Source organism: Leptopilina heterotoma, unplaced genomic scaffold (genome assembly GCF_015476425.1).
Source record: "Leptopilina heterotoma isolate Lh14 unplaced genomic scaffold, ASM1547642v1 Lhet_239, whole genome shotgun sequence".
In the NCBI taxonomy this organism is placed as follows: Eukaryota; Metazoa; Arthropoda; class Insecta; order Hymenoptera; family Figitidae; genus Leptopilina; species Leptopilina heterotoma.
Window position 1 is genome coordinate 158,394 of NW_025110955.1, and position 13,039 is coordinate 171,432.

The 13,039-nt window shown below is 28.7% G+C and overlaps 2 protein-coding genes across 4 annotated transcripts in view; both read right to left on the reverse strand.

The window, feature by feature from the left end:
- LOC122502819 (ras-related and estrogen-regulated growth inhibitor) overlaps window positions 1-13,039 on the reverse strand; it is a 144,496-nt gene that overhangs the window by 23,775 nt on the left and 107,682 nt on the right. The gene's annotated exons all lie outside the window — the stretch shown is intronic.
- LOC122502816 (protein RRP5 homolog) lies at window positions 5,002-12,798 on the reverse strand. The gene is made up of 5 exons (XM_043613077.1): window positions 12,643-12,798; window positions 12,270-12,332; window positions 11,476-12,040; window positions 7,977-11,117; window positions 5,002-5,469 (listed from the first exon to the last, which is right to left on the reverse strand). The coding sequence occupies exons 2-5, from the start codon at window positions 12,330-12,332 to the stop codon at window positions 5,132-5,134; spliced, it is 4,107 nt and encodes a 1,368-aa protein (XP_043469012.1). The 5' UTR covers window positions 12,643-12,798; the 3' UTR covers window positions 5,002-5,131.

Below are 13,039 nucleotides of genomic sequence, written 5' to 3' on the forward strand. Positions count from 1 at the left end.
GACTGTTAAAAATTTTTAAATAAGTTTAATTTCTATTCTTTTTCTTCAAATGACACTATACAATTGTACCTAATCATTAGTCTTGTAAAAAAATGTTTTTTCAATAGAAAAACTGTCCTTTTTAGAAAAGGGCCCATATTGTCGATTTTTTGTATTTTCAAAATTAAGAGGGGGGGGGGGGGTGGTTTTAAAAATTTAAAACCTGTTGGTTTTTTATTTTCAAGGTGCCCTGAACTGGAAACAATTCTTATCTGAATAACTTCCAAGAAGAACCAGAGATACAACAATTAGTTGGTTTCGCAATCTTTAATTCCGTTTTTCTCGAAATGAGGTTTTTGGTGTTCTAAACTTTGAAATTCCGTAACTCAGCAAATTTTTGACCAAAAAAGTTCTAAGACCACTTAAAATTTTTCAAATTTTGCCAGGAATACGCCCATATAGATGACTCCAATAGTGCCAAAATAGGTCCTTTTCATGTGGACGTCCACATATTTTTATATATTATATTATTATTATATAATAATTATTTATATTATTAAATAACATAAAAGGGATTTTATTTCGGACTTTAAATAATGTCAATTTATTTTTATTTATTTAAATGTATAACTTTAGATATTTATTCTTCTTTTATTTAAATAGATAATCAATTTTTAATAATTAATTTATTATTATAAATTATTAGTTATTAATTACTGTGATGAGGGGAGAGTGGGGTGAACAGGCCAGGTGTCAATATCTCCGAAATGGCGAAATTGTCAAAAGTGCTATTTAGAAATTTGAAACAACCATGTGTAGCATTTTTTTACTTTTGTTTGTGCAACGCTGGGAGCAAAAGTATTTTTTTTTTAGTTTTTTCTACACTTTTACGAATTTTTTCTTAAGGAAATTCTGAGGAAATCGTGTAATATTTCCAAATATTAGGTCTTAGGTTTTAAAAGGAATCTACACACCTCAGGAATATTTACCACCAAAAACTTTGATGTATTTGCAAAGCGTTTTTTTTAAACAAATATTTATTCTCAAAATGAGCCTGTGGGGCAAACCGGCCATAGGATATTTTCATTGTATCAGAGTTTCAAGAAAATTATTATTAATTAGAATGTTTTTTTCATTAAAACATTTACTTTCAATGAAAAATAATTGTCTTCCAATGAGAATTAGACCCTTTAATATTGTTTTCCTGATAATTTCAAACATTTTTGTTTTGTTATTAAAAAAAAATATTTATTTAATTAAAATTCAATCCTGTATTATTATTTACATTATTACAACCATTGCTCACATGATTCTTTATGTTTGTTGTTATTGTAGATTATACAAATGTAATATTATAGATAAAAACCCAACTAGCTGGTTTACCCTAGGGGTGGGGCATACCGGCCAGTTTGCATTTTTTAAAGTTAACACAGCAACTAAACAATAAAAGATAAAGTATAGGTGTCTCTGGGAAAATGTTGCGCAATTAAATGATCTTTCAAACAAGCCATCGAAAAATGAAATCGGTTGATTCGTTTAGTCAAAAGAGTAAAAAAACCGTTAGTATGGCCGGTTTGCCCCACTCTCCCCTATTTATTATATTATTAAATAGATTTTCATTATTTATTACATTTTTTATATTATTTACTAGCTGTCGTACCTGTCTTCGACGGGTTTTAGTTTCTACTAATATATTTGAAGAGGTGTCTACCAATCGGGAATTTAATTTGATTGGGAAAAACTAATAATTAGTTACATTATAACTACTTCATTAGAACAATATTACTGTTTGAATCAGTAAATGACTTTTCCTATCAAATACTATTTTCAACTAATTCAGATTTACAGAACAGTATTTGTCAGTTTGTAGTACTTTATGCGTTTGTAGTATTTCAATTAATGTATTAAAAATTAATCCTAATTTTCCACCAGCTTTTGGAGTTATGTAGAGTCTAATTCGAACTAATTGTATCGCAAGTATACCCTACGTTACGACTACTAAAATCTAAAATAAGACCTATATTGTAGGCTGAATGTAGGGCTTAAATTTTGACAAATAAAAATATTACATCAATAAAAATTAAAGCAAAAAGCAATTTTTTAAAAACGAATTAATATAATAAACCATTTTTCAATTAGATAAGAAAATTCCCGGTTTGGCAAAAAATTCCCGATTTTTCCTGGTCGAATTAAATTTCCGGCTATTTCTCGGTTTTCTTTCGCGGTTGATAGACACTCGGTTAAATGTATGGGGATCATTATTATATGTAAAGCTAATCTCAGATGGCAGCACCATAGCAAGATTGTGACGTATGTGTATGATACGCTCCTCTCTCGATAGAGGCAGCACTAAAATTCGCGGTTTAATTCAAATTAATATAATAATATAATGAATACATTTAATTTATTGCGAATTCTACGTATAATTTAGAATATTGGCAAGCAACATGGGCAAATCGACAAAATACTTTCCCACAGTAAAATCTTAAGTGGAAAAAATCATAAACTCAAATACAATAGAGCATGCAGTGGAGGCGACGAAACTTAATCCTTCCCGTAATAAATATTTTAGGATTATTTGAGTATAACACTAAAAATAAGTACATGTTTTACTTATTTGTCACGTTTTTGAAATTCACATTTATGGTTTTATTGCTTCTTAAAGAAACTCGAGTAAATCGCGCATCTGGTTACCATGAAACCCCAAGACCCTTTTTTTTGCCTGAGCAATAAAAAGGGGATGCTTTTGTTTCGTCATCCCTGCTGCATGGACTAGTTAGCAAAAAATCAGAGACACCTACTTTTCCGCCTTTTTGGGTTTTTCCTCTTTTTAACCAACTAGAGCGAAGGAGGCGTACTTCTGCCTTCCTTCCTGGCACTCGGGGATGGGGGCGGAGGCCCCCAGGATGGGACCGTAGGGTCTAGGAGGAAAACGAGAAGAGAGAAACTGTTCTACTTCCGAAGTATTAACTCGTGTTCAAAAGTAAAATAAACTTAATGTAGAACGAACTTCGAAGTCTTTAATTTAATCGAAAATTGCCTATCATAATCCTACAATTATAATTCAATAAATTAACAGTTTACTTCACCGCGAGAGTTGAGCTTCTAAGCTCTTTGTTGCGGAAACGAGCCATCACCGTCGAGGATTCCGCTTTGAAAATAAATTCAGAATCTAAACTCAAGAACAATATTATCATTCTTATAACAGTTTGAATTTTAAGAGTTTTGCCGCGTGAATCTGACTCGGCGCGTTATGGAGCTCTCACAGCTCTGCCTGCCTGCGCAGGCAGTAATTGGAGTAAGAGAGAAAATCAATTAGAGTGAAAGAGACAGTAAATTCAAATTTATATGCTGCCTACTAGCTGTGAGAGCGCCTTTACAATCTTATAGTAGTGCTGCACTCTACTGGTCAAGTTTGGCTGTGAGGATCCCCATTGGTAGAAACTATAACACATTCGATTCCTACATGGGAATCTACATGGGATCCACTTTCATAAAGGAAACCATTTGGATTCCCATGTAAAACCGTATATGGTAAATTGCGACACGATTTTGAGTGATAACTATACCTTAAATAAACCCAAAAAGCCTATATTTATTTAAGAAAAAATCCCATGTAAAATCTATTTTTATTTTTCATGTAGGTATAATTTTTCCATATCCCTATTGAAAATTTCCACATGGGATTTTACATTTTACCCGTTTTTGCTTAATGCCCAGATAGAATTTTGGAAAGCAACAACATACCCCAAACATTTCTAAAATTAATGAAACAAAATTTTAATTCATAAATAGGAATTTGTTATTTATCTTTATAGTCATTTTTAATACATTTCTAGAATTCAAAAATAAGAAAATTTTGATTTATAAATCCCAATTTGCCCTAATGGCGTTTTAAGGACTTTATATGTTACCGTACCCGCTGAAGTTAAATTTCAGTTTTATTGATGCTTTTACTGTGCCCTTTATATTGAACATATACATATATTTTATTTTCTACGTTAAATGAAATATGAAAATACATGCTATGAAATTTCCAAACTTAAAACATTAAAATAACAATTCACAAATTATTTGCAAACTCACGTTAATTGATTTTAGACAATTTGTAATAGACATCAAATTCATGACTCTGAACTTGTTAATAAAATAAATGTAATGAATGTAATTTAAAATTTTAAAACATCAACCGATATCAATACCAACTTCATAAAAAATTAAACAATATTGAAAAAAACAAATTAAAAATTTGGTCGAAAATCAAAAATATGATTTTGGCTTAAAAATTCGGATTAATTATTTATATTTTTTATTTTTATAGTGAAAATTAGTTGTATTTATATTAAAAAGTAGCTACAAAAAGTGTCACATCAATTTGACAAAAATTGAAAAAATTTGCATTTTTTCAATTTTTTGAAATTTGTGAAAAAAGCTATAACTTTTGTTCAGCTTAATATTTTTCAATCGGATATGGCTAGAAATTTAAGTTAGACCAATACCTAAGAGACTGTAAAGTTTCGTTTTAATCGGTCAAGTAGTCTTTGTGTTTATCCCGGACAAAATATCGCGGACAGACATACATACATACACACAGACATACATACATACATACATACATACATACATACATACATACATACATACATACATACATACATACATAATTTTTTTATTGGCATTTTTGGAATTCTTACTACTTGAATAGAAAAACTAAATAAGAATTTTCAATTTCTATGCAATGTACAGACAAAAGTCTGATCTTATTTATAAAGATTTATTCGTCGTTCAAAGCGGAAAGGCAAGAAGTAGGCATGATAATATGAATAAAATATTGTTTATTTCTTTTTCATATTATTTATTTATTATTAATTATTTAAATAAATAATAATAAACTGATCTTATTATTTAAAATTCAAAATAAGCATGAGTAAAAAATAGACCAATAAATAATAAATAAATCAGCAGAAAAAAATTTCAAAACTCAAATTCACAGAAAATATTTGTCAAAAAAGTACCAAAAGATTTTTAAAAAAATCGTTTTATTTTTTCCACTAAAACGAGTTCAATTTTTAAGTAAACATAGAAAGTAATAACATAAATGTTGAGTTTACATAAAAATATGTACAAAGAATAAGAAAAAAATAGTATTTTTTTATCCATCTTGTCCACTGTGTTCTTTTACATATTCATTGGCCATATCTCGAACATTTTGAACATTCTTTTCATTTCCATGCTGTTCTTCAAAATTAATGTACTTTTTAAACAAAACCTTCATTTTTCTAGGTGGAAGTACTTGTGTCGTAACAGATCTCTCAAGAATTCTTCTCGCTATTTCAATATCTCCGGATTTAATCAAAGAATCCACATAACATGACCAAACATCAGTTCTTTTCGGGTAAGAATTCAAAATTTGTTCAAAAAGCGTTTGCGATCTCTCTTTATCGCCGTGACTATTCTCCATATTGGCGAATCTTACAATCAAATTCACATCTGCAAAAATACAAAAAAGAAAAATTAAAAAAAAATTTAAATATTGGAATCAGAGCTCGAACCAGTGAAAGCATTTAAAAATACGGACTTTACGGACCAATTACTGACAAAAATATAACCAGTCCAAGTCAAATAAGAAAACATTTTACTAAAAACTATGAATTAAAATTTTTCATAACTATAAAACAAGAAGATATCTCGGAGTGTTCGATTTCTTCGTGTTTTATAATAATTAAAGATGGACTAATGATAAAATCATTATTTTATAAGAATATTGTACTTCTTCAAAATTATTTTCATCATTTCAATTCAATTATTATTTTCAAGAATTTTTAACTAAACTTCTTCTTTAAATCAATTATTTTTAATAATTTTCGAAAAAGTTTTTTGATAATTTTCAAATTCATTTCTTTACAATATTCAATTTTACGAAATTTCAATTATACGTACATTCTTCTTCAATTAACTATAGATATATTAGAAAATAAAAAGTTCAAATAATAAAAAAAAATTCAATTAAACTTTTTCAAAAAAATTAATTTCAAAATTCAATTATTTCTAAAAATGCATGCTATATAGCTTTTAATATTAAATTATTATCTAAAATTTTAACTGAAATTCATTTTCAAATCAATTTTTATTAGAAAATTTTACTAGAATTCAATTATTTAAATACAAGAGTAGATAATTAATTGAATATTTCTTAAAATTCAATTCTCATATAGAATTTATTACTTTTGAACACAATCAAATTTCGTTTTAAGAATTTTATTAATCTTGAAAATAATTAAATTTTTTCAATAATTTTGTAACTTCTCCAAAATAAAATTTTTTTAGTGTATTTTTAATTAAATTTCTTCTATAAATTCATTATGTACCTATAATAATTTTCTTAAAAAGATCTTTAAGAATTTTCAAATTCATTTGTTTACAATTCAATTTTATAAAATTTCAATCACTATCTATAAATTTAACAATTTATTTAATAATTTTATGTTTCTTAAAATTCAATTCTCATAAAGAATTTTATCAATAAATTTTTAAATAATTCAATTCTTTGGAAGAATTGTAATAAAATTTTTAAGAATAACATTTTTCAAAAAATTTGACTAAAATTGTATTACAAATATTTGAAATTCTACTATGAGTTTTATTATTTATGAAAATAATTGAATCCCTAAAAATTCAATTATTTCTAAAAATGCATGCTATATTGCTTTTAATATTAAATTATTATCTAAAATTTGAACTGAAATTCATTTTCAAATCAATTTTTATTAGAAAATTCTACTAGAATTCAATTATTTAAATACAAGAGTAGATAATTAATTGAATATTTCTTAAAATTCAATTTTCATATAGAATTTATTATTTTTGAACACAATTAAATTTCCTTTTAAGAATTTTATTACTCTTGAAAATAATTGAATTTCTGCAATAATTTGTAACTTTTCCAAAATTAAATTTTTTTTGTGGTTTTATCTAAAATTCTTCTATAAATGCATAATTTTTAATAATTTTTGAAAAAGTTCTTTAAGAATTTTCAAATTAATTTGTTTACAATTCAATTTTACAAAATTTCAATTATTCATAAATTCTTTAATTAAATATATAAAAGTAACAAACTAGTTATGCGGGGAACATAAATTGTAAAAACTGTAAAAAGTGTACAATGAAGAATAAATCTAATATAATCTAATATAAAAATAAAAAATTAAAAATAATAATGTCAAAAAAAAATAAAATCTGCAATTAAACTTTCTCAAAAATATTAAATAATATACAGAATTGTTAGTTAAAAGTATAAAAATTCAGATTTTCAAAGATTTTAATTTGAAACCTTTTCAAAATTCAATTATTTCTAAAAATTCACGCTATAATAATGCAATTATTATCTAAAATTTTAACTGAAATTGATTTTTAAACCAATTTTCATTAGAAAATTCTACGAGAATTAAATTATTTAAATATAAAAATAAATATTTTACTTAATAATTGATTACTTATTAAAATTTAATCGTTATAAAAAATTTTAAATACCAAATTTTTAAATAATTGAATTCTTTTGACGAATTTATAAAAATTTTTAAGAATAATTACATTTTTCGAGAAATTTGATTAAAATTTGATTAAAGATAATTGAATTCCTGTGAAATTTTTATTATTTATGAAAATAATTAAATGTTTGAGTAGAATTTTATTACAATTTTTTCGAAATAATTGAATTTTGGAGAAGAATTTTATTATTTATAAAGATAATTTCAATTTTGTCGAGAATTTTTTTTTCATTTTTGATCGTAATTGAATTTCTGCGAAGAATTTTATTACTTTGAAAATAATTGACCAACTTTTTGTCCTTTTTCAATCAAATTATAGATCTTTTTTTAAAAAAACTGACTTTTACGGACTTGAAGCAAATTTGCGGACTTTTACGGAATTTACGGACCTAGTTCGAGCCCTGATTGGAAGGAATATTTGGAAATATTTTGAATAAAAGATTAGCTTACGCTCGGATGCAGGTAGAGATTGAATAGCTCTTTGCATAATGTATCGTGATTTATCTTTCAATCCAACTTTGAGTAGAACAGCTCCGCACTTGATCCACATTTCCGGTTGATCCTTGAATTTTTTCACAATCATATTAACGATTTTTTCCATTTCAATTTGCTTGCCGGCCTCACAATAGGCAGTGAGCATGTGAGAATAAATTTTCGCCGCATCATTCACGCGGACAGCTTCATGAAGAACGTCATTCAATGATTCTGTATTGCCAAATTTAATCTCTAGATTCAGCCAAGCTTGCCATACATTTAGTCTCTCGTCCTCTTCGCGGAAATTTATCGTCTTCACGGCACGTTTAGCAACGGCTCGTGCCTTCTCGACTTCAGTTGCTTGCAAATGATAGGCCATGTACTGCAACCAAATTAAAGAACTATCTGGACTACCGAGCACTAGTCTATCAAATTGATCAACAGATTTTGGCATATGATCAGTGGCCGCCAATGCTTCTTCTCGTTCACGAATTTCCCTCTCTTTTTCTCGTTCCTGTTCTCTACGCTCGGCGGCTGTGAGTTTCTTCTTCTTTTGCTTCAATTGCTCCTGAATTTCCCCATCGTTTTCACTTTCACTCGAGGTTTCTTCTTTTTGATTCGTCAAACTTGGCATTTTGTCCCAATAAAATCCACATTCGGGGAGTGTTAGTTCGGTATTTTCTTCAACTTGCATCAAAATTTGTTCTTCTTCTTCTTCTTCTTTCTTTACTTCTTGCTTCTTTCGTTTCTTCTGAGAAACCTCTTGCCCTAGTGTCGATCCATCTATTTTTCGTTTTACCTTCTTTTCCTCCTCGTCTTTCTCCTTCGAATCGATCGAGAGTGATATTTTTCTCTTTTTCGAAACTTGTTGATCTTTCTGTTTCGAATCGTCTTTGATCGGGAGTAACCTTTCGAAAACATGTTTATTAATGGAGCATTTTTTCGCCTCGAAGACTGATTTCGGTAGGCAGATATTTAACGAATTACAGCTGTTCAGTACGACAAAGCATCGTACCTTTTGACCGATCTTGTAGGTCGATAAATCCGGATTCAAATCATTCAAATGTAATCTCGTAGGCATGACAACAAATCCTCCTTTATATTCTCCTTTGACAAGAACAATAAGAAACCAATTTGTTATAAGAATAATTGTACCACGTAATTTTGTTTCGAGTGGTAATTTTTGAAATCGAGTTTGATTTACACTGATCGACGAGACAAGGTGTGGTAACAATGTAACTTCCAACAGTTCATAGATGAAATTGATCCAGAGTACGACTCCTTTAACCTTATCGCCAATTTTCACCCCGCCTTGATAATGTTCCCTACGAACGGTTGCCTTTAGATTTTTCTTTAATTTTAACACTAAACCATGCTCGGTAATTGTTTCGACAGTTCCATCGACTTTTTGTCCTAGTTTCACCGACGATATGGGCCGTGTTTTGAAATAATCCTTCTCGGATAATTCCTTCGTTTTTAATAAATAAATACCGAGTGTATCGATAGCTGACATTGTTTCCGTTGATACTTTCCATAAATCATGAAGACGTGTCGATACACTCACTTTTTTCGCCTCCTTATCAATTGACAGAACTTTACTGAAAAGAATTTGATTCTCCCGAATTCCACTGTCGAAAAAATTCTTCTTCACTTCAGCTTTGCCAAAAAAGTTGTCAATGGGTAATGTTACCCGACAAACATCATTTGTGACATTTTTCACCGAGCAGAGAATTGTCGAATTCGGTTTTAAATTTTTGAATGAAATACCCGCTTGGGGAACGAAGGATACACTCAAAAGTAATGCGGGAGCGGTTGAAAAAACAAGGGCAGAAATTTTATCCCCTGGAATTGATTTTGAAGCGAGTAAATTTCCCAGTTCGGGACATGGTGCAATGTGTCCTGAAGGTATAAATCCAATTGCTTCCGAATCGTCTTTCGTAATTTTTACCTGTATTCCCTCTGTCGATGAATTGAGGACCGCACCGTTTACACTTTCGCCGACTTTAAAGGACATTTTTTTCTTAATTTCCTTAACGATTTTCAAAGTTAGTCGATTATTCACAAGATCGATGTTCTTAATTGTTACTGTTACCACTTCGCCTACAAAATGATTCCATTTTCTCGAAATTAATTGCGGTTCAAGAAAAGATAGAGGAACCCATCCGGCCAACTCGCCGAAGAATTTTACCAAAATTCCCCTCTCTGTAATTTGACGCACTGTCCCTTGATATTGACATCCAACCTCAGCTTGGTGAATATCATCAAAAATTGGCAAATTACTATTGATTAGAAGAGGTTTCATTGTAAATGTCAATTTTTTATTGACATTACTCAAAACCTTAGCTTTCACTTTATCGCCGACTTTCAATTTTGAACTTAATTTTTCACTATCCGATGTATGATAAGGAGGAATTGTTCCCACAATTCTATCACTGGAGACCTTAACAAATCCAGTTTCACGATTTATTTCATCGACGATAACATCGACTTTTTCGCCATGAACGAAACTTTCAATCGAAAAATGACTTGCTTCCAAAATATTCTTCTCTGTCGAACAAATATAAACACGATCCATAAGATCGTAGGTGAGTACTCGACATTTATGATCCGATTCTGGTAGAAAAGTTTCTTTAATTTTATTCGAATGAACATGGGTTCTTTTATATGGTATCAGGCCTTTGAGATCTTTTCCCAATTTGAGAATAATTCCACTTGATTCTTGATATGAAACACGTCCATTGATAATTTCGCCTTTTATTATATGCGCTTTTTCTGGAATTTGCTTCAGTAGAGTAAAAAATGCAAATTTAACTGTTGGAATAATGTACAATAATGTTCCATCGACCTCTAAACCTGGAGTATAATTGGAGAGAGTTTTCGGTAAGTGGATTTGATTGATATAACCAATTTTGTCACCATTATAGGAAACTTGTAGTCCATTTGGAAGAATTTTTGTTATGCTTAGAGTCATTTGCATTCCAGGCAATAAACTATCGAGATATTTTATATGTTCCATTACTGTTTGTAAATATTTATCCTTCGTTGTGAGAGTTATTATCGATGAATTGTCGGAACTTTTTGCATTCTTCACGGCGCACATTATTTGTTTTCCCGGAACTAGAATTAAAATTCAATTAAGTACATTAACAATAATTTGGAAATAATTTAAATTACTTGAAAACAAATTTAACTTTACTTAAATATGATCCACAAGTTTTGAACGTTCAAATGAACGAAACACTTTTTATTAGAAATGTTTTTATAATTTATTGTTTGCAATAAAAATTTAAATTTTACACTTAGAAACTTTATAATTCATTTATTTTATATCGACAAAAAATTATTGTAATAAATATTTAAATTAAAGAAGAAAATAAATAAATTTCGTTCATTTGAACGTTCAGAACTTTAGGATCATATTTAAATGACATTTTTTTATCAATACTTAATTTTAATTATTAATTAATTTACTCACAGTAAATAGAATTATGACGATCCTCAATGTCCGTTTTCGATAAAAATCCACGACAATTTGGAATTCCAGTATCAAGAACATAACCATGATCCTCAACGCTGCTTATTGAGCAAATAATTTTCGATTTATTGGTGATTGAACTGGAACTTAGATTCTGATTAATTAAATTCGGTTCCAAGGATAAAGAAATTCGCCAATTTTCTTCGCCGAGAGCTTTAACGTAAGTGATCACATTGTCTCCTGGACTGAATAATTCCGCCAGGGTCCTAAATTCTGATAGAGAATCGCCTTCCGATTTGACTACGTTTTGCAATAGATTTGTGTAGGATTCACTGATATCGGTGACTTTTACACGTCCAGTTAAACGTCCTGGTAGAGATATAATTAAATCGTAATCCCTGACTAAGTGTACTCTTCCTAATATCACCATTCCCTCGCATATATTTGAAAACGTTAACGATTGTGCCCTGGATGCAATAAGTGTCTCCTCATCGTTACTCTTCTTTGAGGTTCTTTTCGTTTTAATTTTCCTCGCCTTTATCAGATTATTCTTCTCGAATAATATCTAAAAATTAATTAAAATTTCGTGTTAGTTGTCAATAAAATCGTTGAGTCATTTGACTCAATTTGTATTTACAAATAAATAAATAAATAAAATCAAATAAAAAATACATCTCTAAAATGGATAAAGTAGAAAGAAAATAAATTAAATCAATAAAACAAACTAAATTATGGCAATTGAGTTCATTAGAACTTCGTCAAGTTCAGAATTTTAGAAGAAAAATAATACGTACAGATTTTGTCGAGGGTGCAACTAAGGGTTTCTTTCCACCACGGGGAAAATCCTTCTGAGTCATCTGTAATGAAATTTATTATTTATTTAAACATTTATAGATCGAAATAAAAAAGAAATCAGTCGTATTATAGTAACAAGTTAGGTTATAAAACGTAATATACAGTATAATAACAATATTCTTTCAGTTTTTTCTCCCTTTTAAGTTTTAACAAAGAAAATACCAAATTCATAATTTCCATATAATTTATTTGTACTATTTTAATTTGCAAATAATTTAGAAAAATTCTAACTGTACAAACTGTTTATTAATCTTAAATGTCAAACAATAAACATATTATTATAGGAAATAACAAATAAATATCAATATTTACCTTGAAAAATCAAAGAAACCGATTTTAGTAAAATTTTTTAGTACTAATAATCCGTGAATAATTAATTAAAGGAATTAAACATTCCTAAATAAATATACAAAATAAATCCACGTGCAACACGTTTTTAAAGTGAGGTTATGTTTGATTTGGATATTGCGCATGTGCACTAATAGCAGAAACTAAAGTGCGCCAATATACAAAAAATATCCGTTTTTCAATCGAATAAAATAAGAGTATTTTTTCTCAAAATTAATTCAATGGTGCGCATAAAATTTGACTGAAAAGCTGAAAATCAAGTAAATAATTAACTAATATTAATATTTGGTACTTCTCTATTCTATCTATTTAGTTCATAGCCGACAAGGGCCTAATTACGTGCAATTTCAGTGACCAATGA

Coding starts and splice junctions, on each gene's coding strand:
- LOC122502816 (XM_043613077.1), bottom strand. CDS start 12,332: ATGACTCAGAAGGATTTTCCCCGTGGTGGAAAGAAACCCTTAGTTGCA. Junction 12,041..12,269: donor TTGCACCCTCGACAAAATCT/GTACGTATTATT, acceptor ATTAATTTTTAG/ATATTATTCGAGAAGAATAA. Junction 5,470..7,976: donor ATCTCTACCTGCATCCGAGC/GTAAGCTAATCT, acceptor GTATTTTTGCAG/ATGTGAATTTGATTGTAAGA.